The 22197-nt window shown below is 34.2% G+C and overlaps 1 protein-coding gene across 13 annotated transcripts in view; it reads left to right on the forward strand.

The window, feature by feature from the left end:
• Positions 1-22197, forward strand: part of LOC135210754 (dnaJ homolog subfamily C member 5-like) — a 72505-nt gene that overhangs the window by 23469 nt on the left and 26839 nt on the right. For 9 of the 13 annotated variants that reach the window (XR_010313572.1, XR_010313571.1, XM_064243590.1 and 6 more), the window contains one exon: positions 1287-1340. The exons of the other annotated variants lie outside the window; for them this stretch is intronic. Coding sequence is in view for 7 of the 9 variants with exons in the window: in XM_064243590.1 (XP_064099660.1) it covers positions 1287-1340 (54 nt within the window). In the remaining 2 variants the exon portion in view is untranslated. The remainder of the gene's footprint in view (positions 1-1286; positions 1341-22197) is intronic. 13 annotated transcript variants of the gene reach the window in all.

Below are 22197 nucleotides of genomic sequence, written 5' to 3' on the forward strand. Positions count from 1 at the left end.
GTATATGATTCAGTATCTGTATCGCCCATCCCCCCAAAAGAAAATAAAAATCCTGACCAGGTGTAATGAAGTGACACATTAGTTTTTGAAGACTCATAGTAACAAAGTTTTGTTTGGAGATGTGCTGTACCCTGAAGATAACTTGTTGTTATCTTGAGGAGTAGTATCAAGGTGTCCAATCTCATACATAATTGTCTGAAGGTAGTTGGGTTTTATGTTTGGGAACTGACTCATCAGGATGAAAGAAGTATAGTGGAATTCTTGTGATCTGGTTTGATTATTTAGAAAACACCAATAGGTATTTCTTCTATTTTGAAATTTATCCAGTACAGGTACAGTATTAGTATTTTTGAGACAAGTTGGGCTTGAGTGATCCAGTGATGAAAATAGGTTTGATATATTAAACTGGTAACCATCTTGATGTTTTAGGAAATATACTTATTATTTTATCTTTCTCAAAATATTGATTATTTAAAATTTTGTTGGCTACTGGCTGCATTGCAAGGACTCGTTTGCAGGCCAGTAACAGTCCAGGTGTTATTGCTTGACATTAAGGACATTTATTGTGATTTAATAATCTGTTTACATATCAAGAAGGTACAACAGCACAGATTGCATTACACATTAAAATGTGTTCAATTTAATTTTTTCTTTATTTCTTAAACTATAAATCCTTTAATTCAATTTTTATTTGAACCTTGTAAGATTATTTTTTTCAATAGTTTAACCAGGTACCTATTTTGTGAATTAGCATGTAAGGTGATTTGCTTTAAAATTTTTTTTTTATCTTAGTGAAGAGAGCATGAAATTTTGTATGTACTGTGGATGTAGAAACTTTTGCGTAACTTTTGCCTGTGCAAGTAAATGCATGGCTAGGCATTATCTCGACCTGTTGTGGGACCTAAGGCCGGGACCTGATTGCTGTGCTCTTGAGGGAATGAGATACTAGATAGTGGGCAGAACCCTTTGTCCTGTAAGCTTGGCTCACAATGAGTACCCAGTTTTGGATATTAACTTTGTTGTTTGGCATCATTGTGGAGTACAGTACTAACAAAGAATAATGTTGTCTATTAAAATTTTACAGTTACTGTCTGTGAATATGGAAGTGGTGTAGCCAGTGCATTTTTGTATAAATCTTTCAGACTGTTGCTTTGCCCTCATGTACTTGTTTGGTATGGTGGTATCCTATGAGAGCACAGCAGGAGGGTAATAGCGCTGCTTATATTATATACATCCTTTTTTTGTGAGTAGCATAGTAACTGCTATCCCTTCCTCTTGTTGTCTAGCCAGGGCAACGCGAGGCAGAAGGTACCACTCAGCCAGGGACTTCTCAAAACAAAGTAAGTAGCTGTTTGAGCTTTAACCTCTGTTGTTCTTTTTCTAACAATCTTTGATTATTCTAAAGGCTTAATTTTTGTGATTATGTTTTTAAACGGAAAAAATGTCGTTCATTTGACTACTGTTTTACCCAGGGACAATGTGAAATAGAAATGGATCGTCACTTAGTGATTAAACGTTTGTTTTGTTTTCCTCATTTCTTAGCATTGATGTGCAAACAATATTTAGTAAGTGATGTCTTTTTCAAGCCATTTATTAATTTTTAATGTAGAAACTTTTTTTTTTTATTATTGCTTTATTGTTGGAACAGTGTATGGCTAACAGTTTTCTCTTGACAGTCTTAATGTTTCATACTTTGGGTTTAAAATATTTAACACTTACGTATTTACATATACAGTACTGGCTTTTAAGTGAAAAAGTATTAACCAACAGAAAGGTTTAGAGAATTGAGACCATCTTGTTTATGGTTTTGTCAGGCAATTTTGTAACAAACATGAGCACCAAAGTAAGATTGAAGGTGCTTAGAAATCTTTTGGTCAAGCCATGTTAGAGCTAAATGAAATAGCTCATTCATCTTTGAGCAATTTTGCTAAATTGTGCTAACATGAATGAATGAATTTTTGGTATTTAGTTGTAGGTTCCATAGTCTCTCAGAATTTAAATGTTAACCAGCAGTTGAGGTGTTGAAATTGTAGGGTTTTTTCATCATTTGCTACTTTTCTGAATGAAAAAGGTCCAACTATACTCTCGTTTGACCTACTGGCATTTATTGAAGAGCCTACAGTATGTGAGGTAATCTTTTTGTCATTACGTTGAATGTAGGGTAATGATAAAAGTTGAAAAAACATTTGTGTGACTGTCCAAAATGTAATTGACAATGGACTTCAAGATTTGGAAAGATATCAATTGAGAAGATTTTGTCAGAATCTCCATTTTCAATTTACCAAGGTATAAAATTGTTAAAATGCCATAATTCAATTAAGTCTAAACTATTGTTAATAAAGACAAACAAAAGATTTGTTTATAAACATCAGGCAAGGTCAGCGAGAGCTAAATAAACTTGCTGTCATCTGCTTAGATTCCGTAAAAAATGTAATAATAATAATAATAATGATAATTTGATTGACAAAGTCAAGAAGAAAGTATCCCTCATTGATGTTGCAATACCAGGGGACAACAGAGTTGAAGAGAAAGAGGGGAAAAAAATGGATAAGTATCAATATCTGAAAATAGAAATAAGAAGGATATGGGATACACCAGTGGAAATTGTACCCATAATCATAGGAGCACTAGGCACGATCCCAAGATCCCTGAAAAGGAATCTAGAAAAACTAGAGACTGAAGTAGCTCCAGGACTCATGCAGATGAGTGTGATCCTAGAAACGGCACACATAGTAAGAAAAGTGTTGGACTCCTAAGGAGGCAGGATGCAACCCGGAACCCCACACTATAAATACCACCCAGTCGAATTGGAGGACTGATAGAGCAAAAAAAAAAAAAAATAATAGTATTAATAATAATAATAATAATAATAATTCAGTAACAGTGCAGAAGAAGGAAAGCTTTTATTATTGACAGAAATATTCAATACGTAAAATTTTTGTGCATAGTTTTAATGAGGTGTGCGATTACAGATATTTTAGAGAAGGATTAAGTATGTTACAAAGTTCTGACTGAGGCTGTGTCTTGTTTATTACCAGCCTCTTGGCATTAAAGGATGTTGCATGGTTTGCAGTACTGGCTTGTAGCTTCTGTTTCAGGTTACTTGTATATCATGACCAAATTGGAGTTTCTTTGCTAAAGTGCCCCCGACTTAAATTTGGATAAATGAAAACAACATGATTTTTATTTTTATAATCATGTTAGGAGAGTAGGAATAGACAACTTTGTAGCTAAAGCCTCAAGTAATCCTTAGTTTAGTCGTTCGCGATCGATAATTGAATTTGGTTATCTGAACCAACTAATAAGAGAGGTCCTAGTGATGGATATAAAAACTTTCTTAGTCACTGTATTAGCTAGTATTTTTCACAGATAAAGTTTTTAATATACACCAGCAGACCTTTCATGAGGAGAGCAATGACCAGTTAATAATTCCTTAAGATTTATGCACAGCAGTGGCATATGTGAAGGGAAAATGGATGTCCTTTGTATTATGTACTAAAAAGCATTCTGGGAGGATTGAAGCCTGAATGAAATATAACTTGGTTTTTCCAAATCACTGCTAAAGGAATTGTTCTTGTGTTGGCACATTCTCAGTCATCAAAGCATTGTACAGTAGACGTATGTACAAGTAACATAGACCGTCATTAAAGCATTGTACAGTACATGTACTAGTAACATAGAGTGATCAAGGAGACATGTGCACTAGTAACATAGACATGTGATCAAGGGATTTGGAACACTAGGGAAGTAGCAGAATGGAGACTGATGGGAGGTCCAGAAATTTGTGGAAGAGGGGCTTAGATGAAGACCTAGGCTGGATGGGAATTCAGGCAGAAAGTGCTCAAGATGAGTATGGGGAGTATTCATTTTATATCTAGAACTGTAAATGGAAATCTAAAGTAAATACAGTCCTTAGCTGTATTGCATATACTCAATGTGTGATTCACTTAGTACTGTTTGGGGCACCCCTTTTAATATCACTTGAGTCCTACAATGCAAGCTATATGTACAAACAGCGTATCCCTAGTGCACATTTACCCCCAGCTACAATGCAAGTGTCCGGTCAGAATGTCATGGCAAGAATGGGATATCTGTTTCTATTGCAAAAGTCCAATTGTACACTTCACTTGTAGTACAGTCTTTAAAATAGTACACTGCAGTGATAATTTTAACAAACTGTTTACTTACTGTATCCAGTTATGTCGCTTATACTATTACAGTATCAAATTATTAAATGATAAAATACAAGGATTGCAATCATGTTATTTGCACTCTGGTGATGTTGACATTCCAAACAATCAGCTGATTGAGTTTTACTGATATCATTGCCAATTTGTTACCAAATGGGAGCTGACCGAGCACCACAGACATTATCACCATTATTTTTTGGCTAAATGAAACATAATTTATAGATATATTTTTTTGTAAGTTAACAATGTTAACATGCAGCTTACATTTATTTGTAAATGCAATAAATGTATACTATGAAGTAAAGCTGTGATTTTGCCAGTTTCAAACATTGCTGACGCTACTCCAAAACTCTCATTTTAGTGTTATTCTTGCTAAGATATTTTTCACTGCGTGAAGGATGAATCAGAATTTATTTTATTACTCATGAAAGCTGTAATTTAGATTTTGCAAGTTTTTAACAAAACACATTTAATTCCAACAGGTATTAAACATTTACAAACGGCTGGTTCTAAATACAGCTGTTATGTTAGTCGTTGCTGTTATCTATGCCAGTGTTTTGCATAAAATTGAAAGTGATTGGTAAATTATGAAATAAAAAACAATAATAAATTATGAGACAAGCCACAAGTTTGGTATGCTTGGATAAATGTATGACAATTTGGATATAGCTTACCGAATGTTTGCTTCTAGTCAAGAGTCAACTTAATGTAATATGCACTATCAGTGGAGATTCTACTGAAACAGGCTGGCATAGGAGGACTAGTGTAGTTTAAACAACCATCGATGAAACTCGCACATTAACCATAGCCTTGTTTAATCAAACAAGAAATCATGCTTTGTGGACACAATTCTAGTCAAAAGCAAACTTAGATGTAATGTGCACTATTAAGTGGAATCTACTGAAACATAGACAGGCCTAGGAAGCCTAGTGCCGCATAATCAGTCGAAAATGAAACTAATAAAGCTTAGCCTAGAGTAGTTCAACATGAAATCACATTTTGTGGACAAAATTTTAAGGGAATTTTTTTTGGGGGGGGATGGTGTGGGAAGTGGTGCAGCGATGATGACTTAGTAGCTACTCTTTCAGTCTTAGAACTCAGTGGTTTTGACACTCCAGTGCTTTTAGGTCAGCTAGATTTAAGGGAGATCCTTTTTATTTTTATTTATTTATTTTTTATTAACATTTTAATCTCTTATTTTGGCTGGTATAAGGAAACTGAACATTCAAGGTCAGAAAAGGCTGCCACCGATAACTAATTTTCTCCAAAAGTTTTTGTATCCCTGGGGCTTGAATTTATAATGGGCCAGCATCTGCTGCGCATATAGGCACGCAGTAGGGGTAAAGATTCTAATTACCGTATGATGATGTTCCGAATACGTACTGTATTTCTTAATCAGAAACTAATGTGGATATCTGTAGGTAGAAAGTGTCAATGTTTTTGGGATCCTTAAACCTTTAGTGGTACTTGACTAGTCTGGTCGAATACAGTAATGAAATTGATTACACAGTAATGGAATGGTTTGGAGGAGGAAATAAGGACTCCCATCAATCCAGCAAGATGTGTCTTATTTCTAAACAAGTTATGACAGCCTGTTAGGTCATATTATGTCTACATACTCATAATTGTGTGTCAAAGTTTACGCACAAGTGAGAGGTTTGTATGTGGAATAATGTTTATGTTGAATGTTTCAAGTAGTAATCAAAAAGCCCTGCAGTTCCAGATTTTATTCCTGTACAGAGTTTTTATGAGTTTGCTCGTTTCCAAAATCTTTACAAATTGCATCTTATCTGCCCCTTCTGTGTTTTCTTACACAGTGCTGTACATGTCTTTCTAACATCTATATTTCTCCACAAAACTGTTTTGAGGCATTTAGTTGACATGCAGACACTATAAGTGATATCTCTCCCTTTTTTGTCATTGTTTTGCTATAGGTGACTTGAAACTTCTTGAATGCTGCATAAAGCAGGCATACAGCATCAGATATAGCGATCCTGGACAGATGAAAACCAAAAAAGGTATTGTCTACAGCAGATAATTTGTTGAAGTCAAGGCATGTGACGTGAGAAAGAAAAGAATTGTACTGATGAATTACCATTAGGTATTTTAGATTTTTCTTATTCTTTTACCAGATAGTTACAAGGGTTATTGAAGAAGAAAAAAAGGTCATACAGCTGGTCATCGTCTACCGTATGCTGCGTGCGTACCGATATGTGTATTTCACCAGTCTGTATGAAGGCATACACTACTTCCATCCAAAAGCCACATGTCACTCAAGAGGCACAAGTCACCCGTCTCTGCTCAATAGGGTATAGTGTGGTCCTATAATCATAGGGAAGAAAATATGGCATATGCTTTACCCAGACTAAATTAAAGTAGCATACCTGTACTACAGATTAGGGACCATTGTTTACTTAGTTGGCATTTCTATTTGCCCTTTTATATAATTTTTTTGTTTTGGAATTTGGCCTTTCTTCTCCTAAAGAAATATCTTGGGCTGTGAAGTTTCCCTCCAGATTATTTTTCCTTTCTTTTTTACAAGGATCAGGAGTTTGTTAACATGGTTTTGTCTAGTGTGGGAGTGGATTATAGCTACAGATAGAATTGTTGAAGATGGTTGCACAAATTATGTTATTGATTAATCACAGTTAGAGCATTGCTTCAACATTATATAATGCTATATATATATTGCACTGCAGGAGAATTAAAGTGACTCAGTATTGTTTAGTGTCTGAAAATGATGTTCAGTTGGATTGGTAGTTGAAGTTGTTTACTTCTTTTTGTTACAGTGACTTGTTGAAAGGACATACTATAGTTACATTACTCAGGGGTAATATTAAAAGTCTAAAAGTTATTCTATTCAGAGGGGAGATGTGCAGTTTTCATTAGTGTGGTAGTGTATATCTATAAATAGCTTAAGGTCCAAAGCATACAGTAATCATTAAATGGGCAAGATCGGTTTAAAGTATTCAGGTTTTCCATAGTGATGTTTTCATTTGTAAAGGCTAATAGGATGTGCACCCAGTAATCTTGTAATTCAGGTCTGAATGAAAAAATATTGACATTTTGAAATGAAATCTAAGAAAGAGTTGATAGATCTGCGTATTAAAGAAAGTCATCAGGAAAATGAAGACGTGTTGGTGGATTGAAAGGATTTCTTATCTTTGGAATAAATTTGGAAATTTTTATTAGAAACAGTTCTCAAAATTACCTGCAGTTAGGGTTGAGACAGATTTTGGCTGAGAAGTAAAGAATTTGGGAAACAGGTGAGATTGTTGATCAGATGAATTACCTTTCAGCCCTGTTTACAAGGGAAACAGAAGTTGAGACTTCTGAGAATATGGATCAGAAAACGCTGTGTACAACGTAGCTTTGGTAATTTGAATTATGTGATGAGGCTTTAGTTTGTTGATAGAAAAAGAATTGTTAATCAAAAATCATAGATGAGTACTTTGTAATATAAAATAGCAGATAGATGGATAGAAACAAATTTTTTTTATTAATAAAATTTAGCCAGTGATTGGGTAGTGGAATTAATAGATGAAGAAGCAGATTTAAATGGAAATGAAGGAGGAGGTTATATAGGTAAAAGTTGATGAGGCTTAAATTTTGTGGAATTTTTGGGATTGTATATTGTAAATAGTGTCATTAATGAAAGAGATATATAACTTAACTCCTTTAAAGGGTAAGCACAATGAACAAATTATAATTTACATTATAAGGATGATTATACCCTAAGAAATTTACATCCTGTGCCTTTAAATGTTTAATGATGTTTTATATTTTTTACATGTTTACTTGCATTCTTCATTAGACTATAAAAGAACTCATAATAACATTAGTACATACATCATTTTATAGTCTACAATGAAAAAGAAACCCCCAAAATTACTTTGTAACTTGTTTACTTCTAAGTATTTATATTTAATTTTACTCCACACTCCAGTACTTTCAGGCCCTATCTGTGGCCCATTTTCAAGAGATGTTTGGGATGTCAGGCTGAGTCAAGGCCCAGCAGTCTTCTGGAACTTCTTCTCGTTGAGCTGTCATTTATGTGATGGCTGTTCAGGTTTCCTTGAGAGTTGCCAATCCCCTCTTGTCGCTCTAATATCCTGAGCTGATGGTCAATGGGATTAATCCTTGTGGTAAGGGAGTGATCACCAAAAGTCTGTTGGGCAGAAAACCTAATCTCCAGGTCAGCAGGATCAATTTTAGCTTCTTTAAATATCAAAGCTCGGCTTATGGGATCTTCTGAGGTAAAACCTTTGTTTCCTTCTATTACTTTAATCTATCTGATAAGTGCACCTTCTACTACCCTCCTGTGACTAATTTTGTTGCTTTTGTATATAAGCCTACTGTTTTTGAAATCCATCCTATGGTCATTTTCCCAACAATGCCTAGCTATAGCACTCCCCTCAGAGTTAAGCTGTATTGCCCTTCTATGTTCTTGGATTCTAGTTCGTATTCCCCTACCTGATTCCCTCATATCTGTCTCCACAATTGTTGCAATTGATTATGTATACATCATCTGTATTACTGTCTTCTCCTTCCAATTTATTTTTACATACTTTGTTTTTTACGGTATTATCAAAGGTATATATAATTTTATATTTACTTCCTTTCATTTTTGAAGGGATTTGTTTCATTTTAGGCATAAAAGGGAGGGCAACTATAGGGAGTACATGTAATAAAGAAAACAAGAAAACAGTTGCCCTCCCTTTTATGCCTAAAATGAAACAAATCCCTTCAAAAATGAAAGGAAGTAAATATAAAATTATATATACCTTTGATAATACCGTAAAAAACAAAGTATGTAAAAATAAATTGGAAGGAGAAGACAGTAATACAGATGATGTATACATAATCAATTGCAACAATTGTGGAGACAGATATGAGGGAATCAGGTAGGGGAATACGAACTAGAATCCAAGAACATAGAAGGGCAATACAGCTTAACTCTGAGGGGAGTGCTATAGCTAGGCATTGTTGGGAAAATGACCATAGGATGGATTTCAAAAACAGTAGGCTTATATACAAAAGCAACAAAATTAGTCACAGGAGGGTAGTAGAAGGTGCACTTATCAGATAGATTAAAGTAATAGAAGGAAACAAAGGTTTTACCTCAGAAGATCCCATAAGCCGAGCTTTGATATTTAAAGAAGCTAAGATTGATCCTGCTGACCTGGAGATTAGGTTTTCTGCCCAACAGGTTTTTGGTGACCACTCCCTTACCACAAGGGTTAATCCCATTGACCGTCAGCTCAGGATATCAGATCAACAAGAGGGGATTGGCAACTCTCAAGGAAACCTGAACAGCCATCACATAAATGACAGCTCAACGAGAAGAAGTTCCAGAAGACTACTGGGCCCTGACCCAGCCTGACATCCCAAACATCTCTTGAAAATGGGCCACAGATAGGGCCTGAAAGTACTGGAGTGTGGAGTAAAATTAAATGTAAATACTTAGAAGTAAACAGGTTACAAGTGATTTTGTGGGTTTCTTTTTCATTCCTCAAAAGAAAACTGAAAGAAGTTTTTGTTTGGTACAGTCTACAGTGTTGCAAAGATTTTCCTTTTTTACTCTTAAAGGATAATCCCAACCTCGGAAGCTTATGCTAACCTATCATATCTCTCTGGAGGGGGTTACTGACATCAGTGCACCTCACTCAATGATTTTAAGCATTACTTAAGGTTCTTTGCAGTGCCCCTTCGGCATCTAGCTTTCATTCCTTTTACTGTACCTTTGGTCATTCTGTTTCTTCCATCTTACTTTCCACCCACTCCTAACAGGCTTTTCATGTTGCAACTGTTAGGGTTTCCCCTTGATTTTAAACTGTTGTCATTTCATGTTACTGGATATCAAGGAATGCAGTAAACACTTGCTGATGCGTGAACACACAAGTAGAAATGAAATATATTTTTATAGGTGAAACTTTCCCTCTTATCATTAGCTTTATCTTGGGCCACTTGACACGGGCTAACTATAGGGAATGTTTGTTAACCCTTAAACGCCGAAGCGGTAAAAAAAGAAAAATGTCTCCTGTGTGCCGGAGGTGTTTCAGAGTGAGCGCGGAAGCGGAAAAAATATTTTTCTCAAAAAATCACAGCGCACTTAGTTTTTAAGATCAAGAGTTCATTTTTGGCTCCTTTTTTTTGTCATTGGCTGAAGTTTAGTATGCAACCATCAGAAATGAAAAAAATTATCATTATCATATATAAATAATGCGATATATGATAGCGCAAAAACAAAATTTCATATATAATTGTATTCAAATCGCGCTGCGCGCAAAACGGTTAAAGGTAACAAGTTGCTTTTTTCTCGTTGTAATTTACACTAAATTGCAATCATTTTGGTATATAACACATTGTAAAACGATAAAAGCAACACAGAGAAAATATTATCAAAATAATGCATGAATTCGTAACGCGCGGACGTAAACAAATATTTTTTTCAAAAATTCACCATAAATCTAAATATTGTCCTAGAGACTTCCAATTTCTTTCAAAATGAAGACAAATGAGTATTACCTTACAAATGCAGTTTTCGACCATATCTGACGAGTTAAAGTTGACCGAATGTAGAATTTTTTTATATATATTTTTTTATATGCAATTATTTCGGAAATAAGAAAGCTACAACCTTCAAATATTTTTAGTTTTATTCTACATGAAATTGCGCACATTTTCATATATAAAACTCTATGAAATGCCTAATATGAAACAGCAAATATTCCGAGAATGGGACGTACGCATTTCGGAGATTTGTGGCGGAGAATCCGCGCACGGAGGGAAGGAAAGTTTTTTTTTTTTTAATTCACCATAAATCTAAATATTGTGCTAGAGACTTCGAATTTGTTTCAAGATGAAGATAAATGACTGAATATTACTAGACTGTAAGAGTTTTAGCTTACAATTGCGTTTTTCGACCATTTCGGTAGAGTCAAAGTTGACCGAACGTGGTTTTTTCTATTTATCGTGATTTATATGCAAATATTTCAAAAATGAGAAAAGCTACAACCTTCAATTATTTATTGATGTATTTTACATGAAATTGCGCACATTTTCATATATAAAACTTTATCTAACGGCTAATTTAAAATGGTGCAAACATTACCACAATCGCACATATGAATTTTTCGGAAGAGTTACCGCGCGGACGTAAAGAAAATGTTATTTTTTTCATAAATTCACACCATAAATTGAAATATTGTGCTAGAGACTTCCAATTTGTTGCAAAATGAAGGTAAATGCTTGAATATTACTAGAATATAAGCATTTTAGCTTACAATTGCATTTTTCGACCATTTCGGTAGAGTCAAAGTTGACCAAAGGTTGAAAATTTGTCACTTATCATTTTTTATATGAAAATATTTCAAAATTGGTAAAAGCTACAACCATGGGTTGTTTTTAGTTGTATTTTGCATGAAATTGCACACATTTTCATATATAAAACTTTATGTAACGGCTAATTTAAAATGGTGCAAACATTACCACAATCGCATGTATGATTTTTTTTGGAAGAGTTACCGTGCGGACGTAAGGAAAAAGTTTTTTCATAAATTCACCATAAGTCGAAATATTGTGCTAGAGACTTCCAATTAGTTGCAAAATTAAGGTAAATGATTGAATATTACTAAAATATAAGAGTTTTAGCTTACAATTGCGTTTTTCGACCATTTTGGTAGAGTCAAAGTTGACCGAAGATTGAAATTTTGGCACTTATCGTTATTTATATGAAAATATCTCAAAACTGATAAAAGCTACAATCATGAGTATTTTTTGTTGTATTCTACATAAAAATGCACACATTATATATATAATGTAACGGCTAATTTAAAATTGTACAAAAATTATGTCAAAGTGACGAAATAATTTCCGAGATGTGTCACAGATACTTTTTAGTGCGGCAAGAAAGAAATTCGCGCTTGCGCGCCTGCGTAACAATTGTAAACAAAACAACACCTTGATCCGTGAACTCCCAGCATCCCCCAAGGCGTGTGATTCAAGAGTTTTCAGCTGGTAGGCCTAAAAGTATTTTTCCGCAAATTTTAAAAAAAACTAAAATACGTCCAGTCGGCACCCAAGAGACAAAAAATGTTGACTTAAAATACGTCCAAGTCGGCGTTAAAGGGTTAACGAGCGTTTCAGTTTTAACACGTGCTGAGCCCACGCTAACGATAAAGGGAAGATAACAAAAAAATTTATTTTATCATAAAAATAATTATTTTTTAGGTGAAATGTGCCCTCTGTCATTAGTGCAGGTTTGACAAGTGCTAAAATTAAAATGATCATTAACAAACGCTACCAATAGTTACTTCATGTCAAGTACCTGCAGATAAAGCTAATGTTGCGGTAGGGCTCATATGATAAGAACGCAGTAGCATTTACATATTTTGACCATTATATTCATGTGATTAATTACTAGCTGTCCACAATGTTTTTTCAAATAACTTTCACCAGTTTTTCTACAATAAATCTATTCAAGTCACATTTTATTTATACTGGATTTCTTTCTTCATTTTTCCGTACACAGTAATATACAGTATCTGAATTTTCATTCATAAAACTTTTGTGCTTACCCTTAAAGTGGCGTTATATATTGTTAGTATTGTATATTTCATCATTTCATGGATAGCATCTTGTACATTTGATGTCAGTATATTATTTAAATTACCTTAACTACGAAGTTTATGTCATTTCTATATGTACAGTAATGTATACATTTTTTCCTTGGAATGCAGTCATTGTTAAAAAGTTGTTGGTCTTTTTATGAGAGTTTTAGAGTATAATCAGTCTGGCTTATGTTAGCTCTTTTGTCATTTACTCTTATAATAACTCGACGAATCTTCCAGATTGTTAGTGTATAGATTTTCACAAGCGGTTTATGTTAGGGAGATGCGGAAAACATGTTGAGACCACAAAGATACTTCTTTAGAATTAATATTGCCTGAGACATGTTATCTTTGTTGGTTTGCCATACTTTTTTTAATGACATTATCTCCCAATAAATCTCTGATTTTACTGTAAATTTCATCAGTATACAGATGGAACACATGCCATTTGAGTCTTTCTTTTTTTGAAGCCGCCTCGTATTGGCTTATAACCCCTAGAAACCACTACATAAAGTGAAAGCAACCTTTAGAAACCACTACATAAAGTGAAAGCAACATTTAGAAACCACTACATAAAGTGAAAGCAACCTTTAGAAACCACTCCATAAAGTGAAAGCAACCTTTAGAAACCACTCCATAAAGTGAAAGCAACCTTTAGAAACCACTACATAAAGTGAAAGCAACATTTAGAAACCACTACATAAAGTGAAAGCAACCTTTAGAAACCACTACATGAAGTGAAAGCTTGGTGTTACAGGAGACATTTTTTTTTTTTAACCTTTGCTTGCCTCAGTGCCTCTTTCATCATCTTAATGAATCAGTTGTTCTTGCACGGTAGCAAACAACCACCCCCACCATATATACTAGTGTAGTGGAAACAAATGTCGATGTAATATACACATGTTCAGTTATGTATATATCACACAGGTACCAAGTATGGTTATGAACATGGTTTGCATGCATACTTTTATGTGTCATTTTGTGAAGTGAAAACTGTTAGCCATTCAGTTTACATGATTTTAGTAGATTATTTAAAATTAAAAAAATAGTTTGCTTTTAATTTTAGATTATTTTTATTATTATTTTGCAGAACTTTATAATCATAATAGTGGGTGGATGTTATTGATGTAGGCTTATAGCGCAAAAGGAAAGAACAATAGATCCCAAAGAAATATTGGTGGGGGGATTTTTAACGTCGTATAATTTATGAGTTCTCAGGCCTATCATCGTGGTGTTATCTTAAAACACCAAATGCCATAGACCATTTATAATGATTAAATTAACAAAGTTAGAGAACAGTAACCGACAGTTTCACAAAACACAAATTTTTTTTTTTTTTTTTTTTTTTTTTTTTTTTTCTTTTTTTTTTTTTTTTTTTTTTTTTTTTTTTCCTCCCGCTTACTACCAACATAGAGTCAAGACTTGGTGTTTATCTCGTGCCCTACAGTCAATGAGGTATTGAATATATTAGTAAATGGATTCATTCATTGGTTTTATGCAGCAATTACAGATGAGACACAAGGAAATCTTATTTCTTTTTTAAAGTGAAGAAATTTATTGGAAACAATTTATCATCTTCAGTGTATTAATGATGGATGCACAAGATATTTAGCAATTATAGTCAATTACATTAGATCAGTCATAAAGGTGTTAGCAAGATGTATTTGTGCTTGACAGCTGTGGCTCAAGTTAGTTAAACATGACAGAATAATCATCAGAGTATGTACAGTACTACAAAGATTGCTTAATCTGCATCTCATATGCAGCCCAAAACAACTAATCATCGCATTATGTACTGTACAAAGACTGCTAGCCTGAAGTACATAATCATCTTTTTATGTACATTACAAAGATTGCATAAACCTCACTATATCACCCCAAAGATTCATGATCTTTACAGTATGTACAGAACAAGACTGCAAAATCACAGGGTCATCACATTATGTACAATGTAAAGACCGCATAATCCTGACATGATATGCAGTGCAAAAATTGCATAATCTTCACCTTAAATACAGTACAAAGTAGATCCCATTAGCACCTTCCTCACTCATACTGCCAATTAGTATCCACTTCCAGCTTACCTTATTCAAGCACTGTTTAATTAATGTCATTAATTTGTGACTGTCGCAGCCATTTCTTGCTCTAAGTAGATTTGGCTGAAATAGATTGTGTGCATTGTTTATATTGGATATATATATATGTGTATATATATATATATCTATATATATAATATAATATAATATATATATATATATATATATATATATATATATAGTATATATATTTATATATCTGACCGCTAATTGAGGATACATTAATTCAATGTCATTCTTTGTATCATATTCATTGCACACTATGGGAGAAATGCTTGAAAAGATAACCATTTATTTTTTTATTTTTTTATTTTTTTATTTATTTTTTTTATTTTTTTGCAATTTTAAGGTTTAGTATTCCATGCAAAGTTAAATATCTTACACTGTTATAAATAGATTGTCACATCTAGATGTGCATCATTTTGCTTTATGTTGTGACAAATAAGGAAAATTATTTGCTTAATGCAGAACTTAAGGACTTGGAGTTTCATGATGACCCCTATATGTTCAAATCATGAGGAATAATGAAAATGATTTAGTAGTTTTGTCAAAATTATGAAAGTTACAATAGATATGCTGATGACTATGAAGCATTTTCACACTGCATTTTTATGCAGTAATAATAGCTAATGTGCTTCAGTTTTAATTAAATCATACACTAGTGTGGAATGTAAGGTGGTGTTCCAAATGTTATGTCCTGAACCTTGAACTTGGCATTGTTGTGTAGCAATAATGCGTTTGGTATATGTACATAAATCTCTCATTAACTGGACCTACAGGTCCTAAGAGGTGCCAAAAACTTTGAAATGCTCTTCAGTAACCCAAAACCTAGCATAACCTTGCAATTTATGTAGCCTATGCAATGTGAGCATATACTAAGTCAGTAAAATCTACTGAATCCACAACATTGCAGAATAAGATAAATCTAAATTATATATCTTGAGGCGTCTGTTGTGATAAGCACTTACTGTATGATCACACACAAAGGATCCATAAAACCTGGTATGGACATGGAACAATAAAATAGGAAAAAGAGACTTAAGAGTCAACTCAAGAGATTAGTGATATTTCCCTTTTCTTGAAAGTACTGCATGAGCCTGCCCTTTCCATGTTCTATCAAACATGGACTTTTACACCAATGTTCTGTTAGAGTTCAGTGTTTTAGAGGAGCTGTTGTACCGCAACATATCAATGTCTTAACATAAAGGACATATCAACAATTGCAACATATATGGCAGATACACTTACTACCTTCTGCTATAGGTCAGATCTTGTGTTCTGCAAGCAAGAACTGATGGTAATTCAGTGTGCAGGTTTCTCTTCCCCACACCAAAGATATCTTTTTGTTTTTCCTTTTTGCAATCCCATAGTCATAGCATGAAGCCAAACATCATAAGTACAGTGCTGAGCTAGCTTGCCTGATTGAGCAGAGGTTATTAGAATGGTATTTTTTCTCCCACTCAAGAGTGTTGTATTGTGGTTTTATCTGTACCAGCAGTTTTTTGTGGTTAGTTACATATACAGTGGTCTCCTTTGTATTTGTGGGGGGATGTGTATCAGACCCACCCCCACACCCACCCCCCGTGAATAGTGCATTTTATGATGAAATTTATATAAAAAACCAGGAATTTGTGGCTATTTCTCATAGAAGAATACCGTGAATAGGCAGATTTCATACGAGTAATGGGTAGATATAGTCCAGAGAGATATCTGCGAATCCAGAGAACGCGAATAAAGGGCGCACTGTACAACAGATAAAAAAATAGTGCAGGTAGTATAGAGAAAACGAAGAAGAGAAGGACTGTATATTAAAGAAATTTGTTTGATAAAAGCCTGTTAAGCATTAAAATGAATAACATTTACTTATACAGGCAGTCCCCGGGTTACGACGGGGTTCCGTTTTTGAGATGCTTCGTAAGCCGAAAATCGTTGTAAGTCGGAACATCATAAAAAATCCTAAGAAAACGTTACTTTTAATGCTTTGGGTGCATTGAAAACTATGTAAACTGCATTATTATTGCATTTTTCATCAAAAAGACCTTCAAATATTTATTATTTTGCATGCTTGGTGTCATATTTGATCTGCCAGATGAGCGTTGTAGGCGTCGTAACCCTGGAAATAATGTCCGATGAATATAATGAGAAGCGCCTTAACCTCGGAACATCATAAGCCGAACCCGTTGTAACCCTAGGACTGCCTGTACTGTACTCAGCTCTTTCGTACTGTTGTCTAGCCTTTAGTGAGCTCAGTAATTGAAGGACTCGTCTATAAGTCCCCGAATTTCTATTTCATTCTTAGTAGTAAATTCTGCATTACTTAGTTACCGAGTACATTCTCACGAATGTTAATTCAGCATTACATTTACAGTATTTTGTTACTGAAAATGTTGAAATATTTGGAAAACTTATTTAGTCTGTCCTATGGAGTTCATTCAGTTTGTTCAGTGATACCAGTTTGTTTTTCAAATATGGTAGCATTGAAAGGATTTACGAAAAGTAATTCTTACTTCAAAGGTAAGTGTCACATGCTCTTGGTATTTGGCATGTGTTGTGGATATGCATGCTTATGACTGCACAGTTGATTACATTGATATATCTTTGAGTTTTATGGGTTTATTTTAAAGTATTTAATTTTGGTAAAAGACTTATTGTATAGTGTAGAATTTCTTAAGGGTGTGTAAAATCCAGTTTTGTAACCACCACAGCAGTAGCTCTAAGCATCATTGATAAAAGAGTTAAGAGTTTCAGGCTTTCAGCCCTTAATAATTGTGCAGGACATACCACCACATACTCTTAACAATGATAAATTTAATATTCATCATATTCTTGAACTTATATTTAAATCTTTTTGAATGGACAATTAAATCTAATTCAGAAGGGGACACTGTCTCCATAAGATTAGTGGTTTGGGGTTTAGACTTGACATTGTCAGATTTTTATATCTTGTAGTCAGATGACTGTTAAAGTAGTTTGCTGGGGCATTTGGTGTGTAGGACCTTGGAAGCCTCCATTATTAGTACATTTCCGAAGGGGTTTGATTGCATCCCGATGAATGTGATAAAATAAAGTATGCGATTTACTTTAAAATATTGGAACCATAATTTTGACAACACTGTTTCCTGTGAAAGCCTGTGACACTTCTACTGTACCTAGATTATGAACGCCAGTTGCTATTTTGTGCTTAATGTACCCTTGAGTGTTAACATCAGTCTTAAATTGATGCTATTTTCAATTCTTGTATATGCTCAATCCCTCTGGTTAAATTCTTTTCTTCAGTGATGAAAAATAAGCAACACCAATAAACCTTGTATCCTTTGAAGTACGTATGTTACATGTATGTTTAGGCCTGTGTAAAAAAGTGCTGATTAATCATGTTTTTGACCTTGTAGATCTGTATTAACGCTATATAACTGGAACTTATATAAAACCAGCTGTGCAGTTCTACTGCTGGAAGTTGGAAGCTTCTCTAATGCTTACGTATATTAGGAAGTACATAATGGTTTTAAATTGTAGATTGAATAATAAGAATTAGCCTTCTTCTTCAGTTTGCAGTAACTTTTGAAGATGTAAGGGGACAGTTAGTGTCTTATAAATAAAAAAAATATTTAGATGAACTGGAATTTGATCACTTGTATTGATGGTTTTATTAGCAGAAATGGATGTTTTATGTTATTGCATATTTCATAACCTAGTGTTGGAAACCAGTGTCATTCTTTTTAGAAATAAGAAATTAATGTAGAAATTGTTTCAAAGATGTCTGCCATTTCCCCCAAGTTGTGCATAATCTAGTCAGTGTGGTCAGTTACCAGATTGGCAGCTTCCATTTTTACAAACTCAAAGAAATTAGTTTTGTTTAAGCCATGATTTCTGAATGATGTGTGAAACTGGCCTTTACACTTGTGCCGTCAAATTTCAATCTCTCAGATCCGAAAGTTTAGAATTTCTCATTTCTTCAGCACTGCTACTAATTTAACAATGTTTACAACTAAATGTGTGGACAAGTAAAATGGAAGCCCTCTATTTATGTATAATGCCAAAAATTATAAGTAAATTACAGTCTAAAACATGTTCTAAGGAGAGTTTGTGAGCGTCTTTGTTGTTGTGGTATTGACTTTTATCAGAAATCTCTCTCTCTCTCTCTCTCTCTCTCTCTCTCTCTCTCTCTCTCTCTCTCTCTCTCTCTCTCTCTCTCTCTCTCTCAACACATAAGTGGTATCCAGATGAGAAAATACTGGGATGACTGATTTAATATTGAATTATTCATATCAAGTTAATTCAAATCTTTATTAACTCCAAGTTGTTTCTGCAGTATGTTTTGCTTAATAAAATGTGAGAAATCAGACTTTTCACATTTGACAACAACCACTTTTCTATAAATGGAAAATTAAGCAAATATCTGGAAATCTTTGATGATACAGCTCATCTATTGGAAAAAGGTGGTCCTTTACAGCCACCTGAGCTAAGACAGGTCTCAGCATCTCCAAATTCTCAGGTGATGGCTGATGGCATCTGTCAAACAGTCGTCTCATTTGTATTTCAAAAGTTATTAAGGCATTTGTTCCTTAGTCGATTGGAAGTAGTACCTCTCAATTGTACAGTATATATTGCTTTTTACATACACCTTCAACTAGAGATAAGGAGCAAACCTACTTGACCCTCGGGCAGTAGGAACTTTGTCAGAGCAGGAGAAGAGCCGCCAAATAAATGTTTGAGTTGAAGGCTTTTCCCTAGTGTCTTCATTCTTACTTCCAGTACTAACTGTAAAGCATATGTATATAAGTTTGCCCAGTAGGAGAGCAGTACACTCAGCACAACTAAGCAACAAAAATAGAAATGAAGTTTTATTGTTGCCCCTAGAGGAAGTAAGGGGCTCTTACCATAGGGCTTCTGTTACTGTTAGCGTTCTTCTGTGAGGAGGCCAGACCCCTCCAGCATTTGAAAACTTCATGGGCTACTGTATATTGCTGAATGATTTTAGTAATTTAATCACTGCATATTTTACTTATCCTCAAATAAAATAACAAAAACATTTGTTCCTTTCAGTAAATAAAGTGATAATTTTGTAAAAATTAATTTTGATTACATTTCATGTCCAGTATTTTCTTGAAAAGGGAGATTTTTTATGATTTTACATTGAACAGCTATACTATATCAGTACATTTCATGAGTGCAGCATACAACACAGTAAAAATTAAGTTAGATAGGAATTTTGTAATGGTAAGTCATCAGCTTCTCAGTATGCATTGCCTGGAAATGATTTTAATTAAAATTCTCATGGCAGTTATGCATTAAAACATAACATCACTGCTTTCAATATGGTTACGCTTACCAGTTGTGTGAAGGCCAATCAACAAATCATGAAACATGCTGGCCAAGTTACATGAAGTGCTTTAAAATGGCATGTCACAAATACGTAAGGTACTTAAGCACCAGATAAATGGTTGTACCCTATGAGTACTTTTCTATATAGAGCGATGCATTATTTTCAAGTTTAAAAAATTGATTTCAGGAAATTCCTTATAAAAAATATATATACGTATATTTATATATCTCAAGTATAGAAGGACCAAAAACACTGGTTTAAAGCTAAGGACTATTTCAGTGGACTGACTCCCACCCTTAGCAAGTAGTGAATGACAGAAGTTACTTTAGTGAAATATATACATATAGGGGGAGATATGCCCTTAGGTGATGCCTGGGGTCACTGCTAAGCCGATGTTGGTTCTGTTAATTGTCGTAATCCACTTCATAGTTGCCTTAAGGAAGATAGTCTTTATAGTCAGAATCCCAGGCTCCATTGGAAGGGTGTTGACCCTCTTATCTTGTTTTATCAGTAAAGGTTCTACCATTTGATATTTCTCTCAACAGCTGCTCTTGTATAAAATTCGGGATGAGTTCCAATCCATGGTATGGTTCGTGTTATTTATGTATATGATGGAAAATTGCTGAACTATGTTGTATATATCTAACTGAGTGCTTATGTTGAGTTTAAGCTTCCAGAGAGAGATTTTCCTGTGAATCCATAGTATGACTCATCACAATCCCCTAACTCCTACATCTTCAGAAACTGATTTCTGCTGAACGGTAATGAAGGATTTCCCCAATGTATTTGGATAAGCAAAGATGAAAGGGTTGGGGTGGCCTTAGGTTTATGAGAGATCATGAACTTTAGGCCACCCCAACCCTTTCGTCTTCACATATCCGAATACACTGGGGAAATCCTTCATTAACATTCAGAAGAAACCAGTTTCTAAAGACATAGGAGTTTATAAAATTCCTTGTAGGGATTGTAATAATTCATACTGTGGATTCACAGGAAAATCTCACTCAGAAAGATTAACTCAACATAACCGCTCGGTTAGATATGGGCAACTTAGTTTGGCAATTTTCCATAATATAAATAATACAAACCATACCATGGATTGGAACTCAAACGAATTTTATACAAGAGCAGCTGTCGATACAAATGTCGGATGGTAGAATCTAAACTGATTAAACAAGATAATAGGATCAACCTTTCCAGTAGACCATATAGACAATATTTTCCTTAAGGCAACAATGAAGTGGATTAAGACAATTAACAAAACCAACGTCAGCTTACCAGTGACCCCAGGCATTACCTAAGGGCATTTCTCCCACTATATATTTCGCTAATGTAACTTCCTGTGTCATACACTACTTGATAAGGGTGGGAGTCAGTCCACTGAAATATGGTCCTTAGCTTTAAACAAGTGTTGTAATGGGTCTTTTATACTTGAGATGTAAACTTTTAGCAAAAACATTTAATTACATATATATAATAGTCTATATATGCATACAGTCAGGTATAGCCTTGTGTTAAGAGCTTGTTCTAAGCATAAAAAAAATGGTTTAAGATTGCATTTTGTACATGGTGTAAAATATGCAAGTAATCCCTCCCCTCATCAGGATTTTACACAAAGCAAAGATGATTCAGTAGTTAGTGGCATATTACTAGTTTTCAGTCACTGAATTTCAAAACCTATGAAGATCTTTCTTTGTATTACTGCTACTTATATATAATGGAATATTGAGGTCACACATAGTTTATAAAGAAGGTTTTGGGTGAATTTTTAAGTCAAAGTAGTTTTACAGGTTTAATGGGAAGGTCCTGGGTTTATTTCCACTATTAACTGAATTATTTAAAAAGTGCTTTTGTAAATAGTAGCCCTAATCCTGCATCTAACATGGGTCTGTTTCAGTTTGCTGATGAGTTACTGGTTTTGCTTTTTCTGTACCAGTTAGAATGGTTTAAACTGAACTACTTAGTCTCTTCACTGA

Source organism: Macrobrachium nipponense, chromosome 4, assembly GCF_015104395.2.
Source record: "Macrobrachium nipponense isolate FS-2020 chromosome 4, ASM1510439v2, whole genome shotgun sequence".
NCBI lineage: Eukaryota > Metazoa > Arthropoda > Malacostraca > Decapoda > Palaemonidae > Macrobrachium > Macrobrachium nipponense.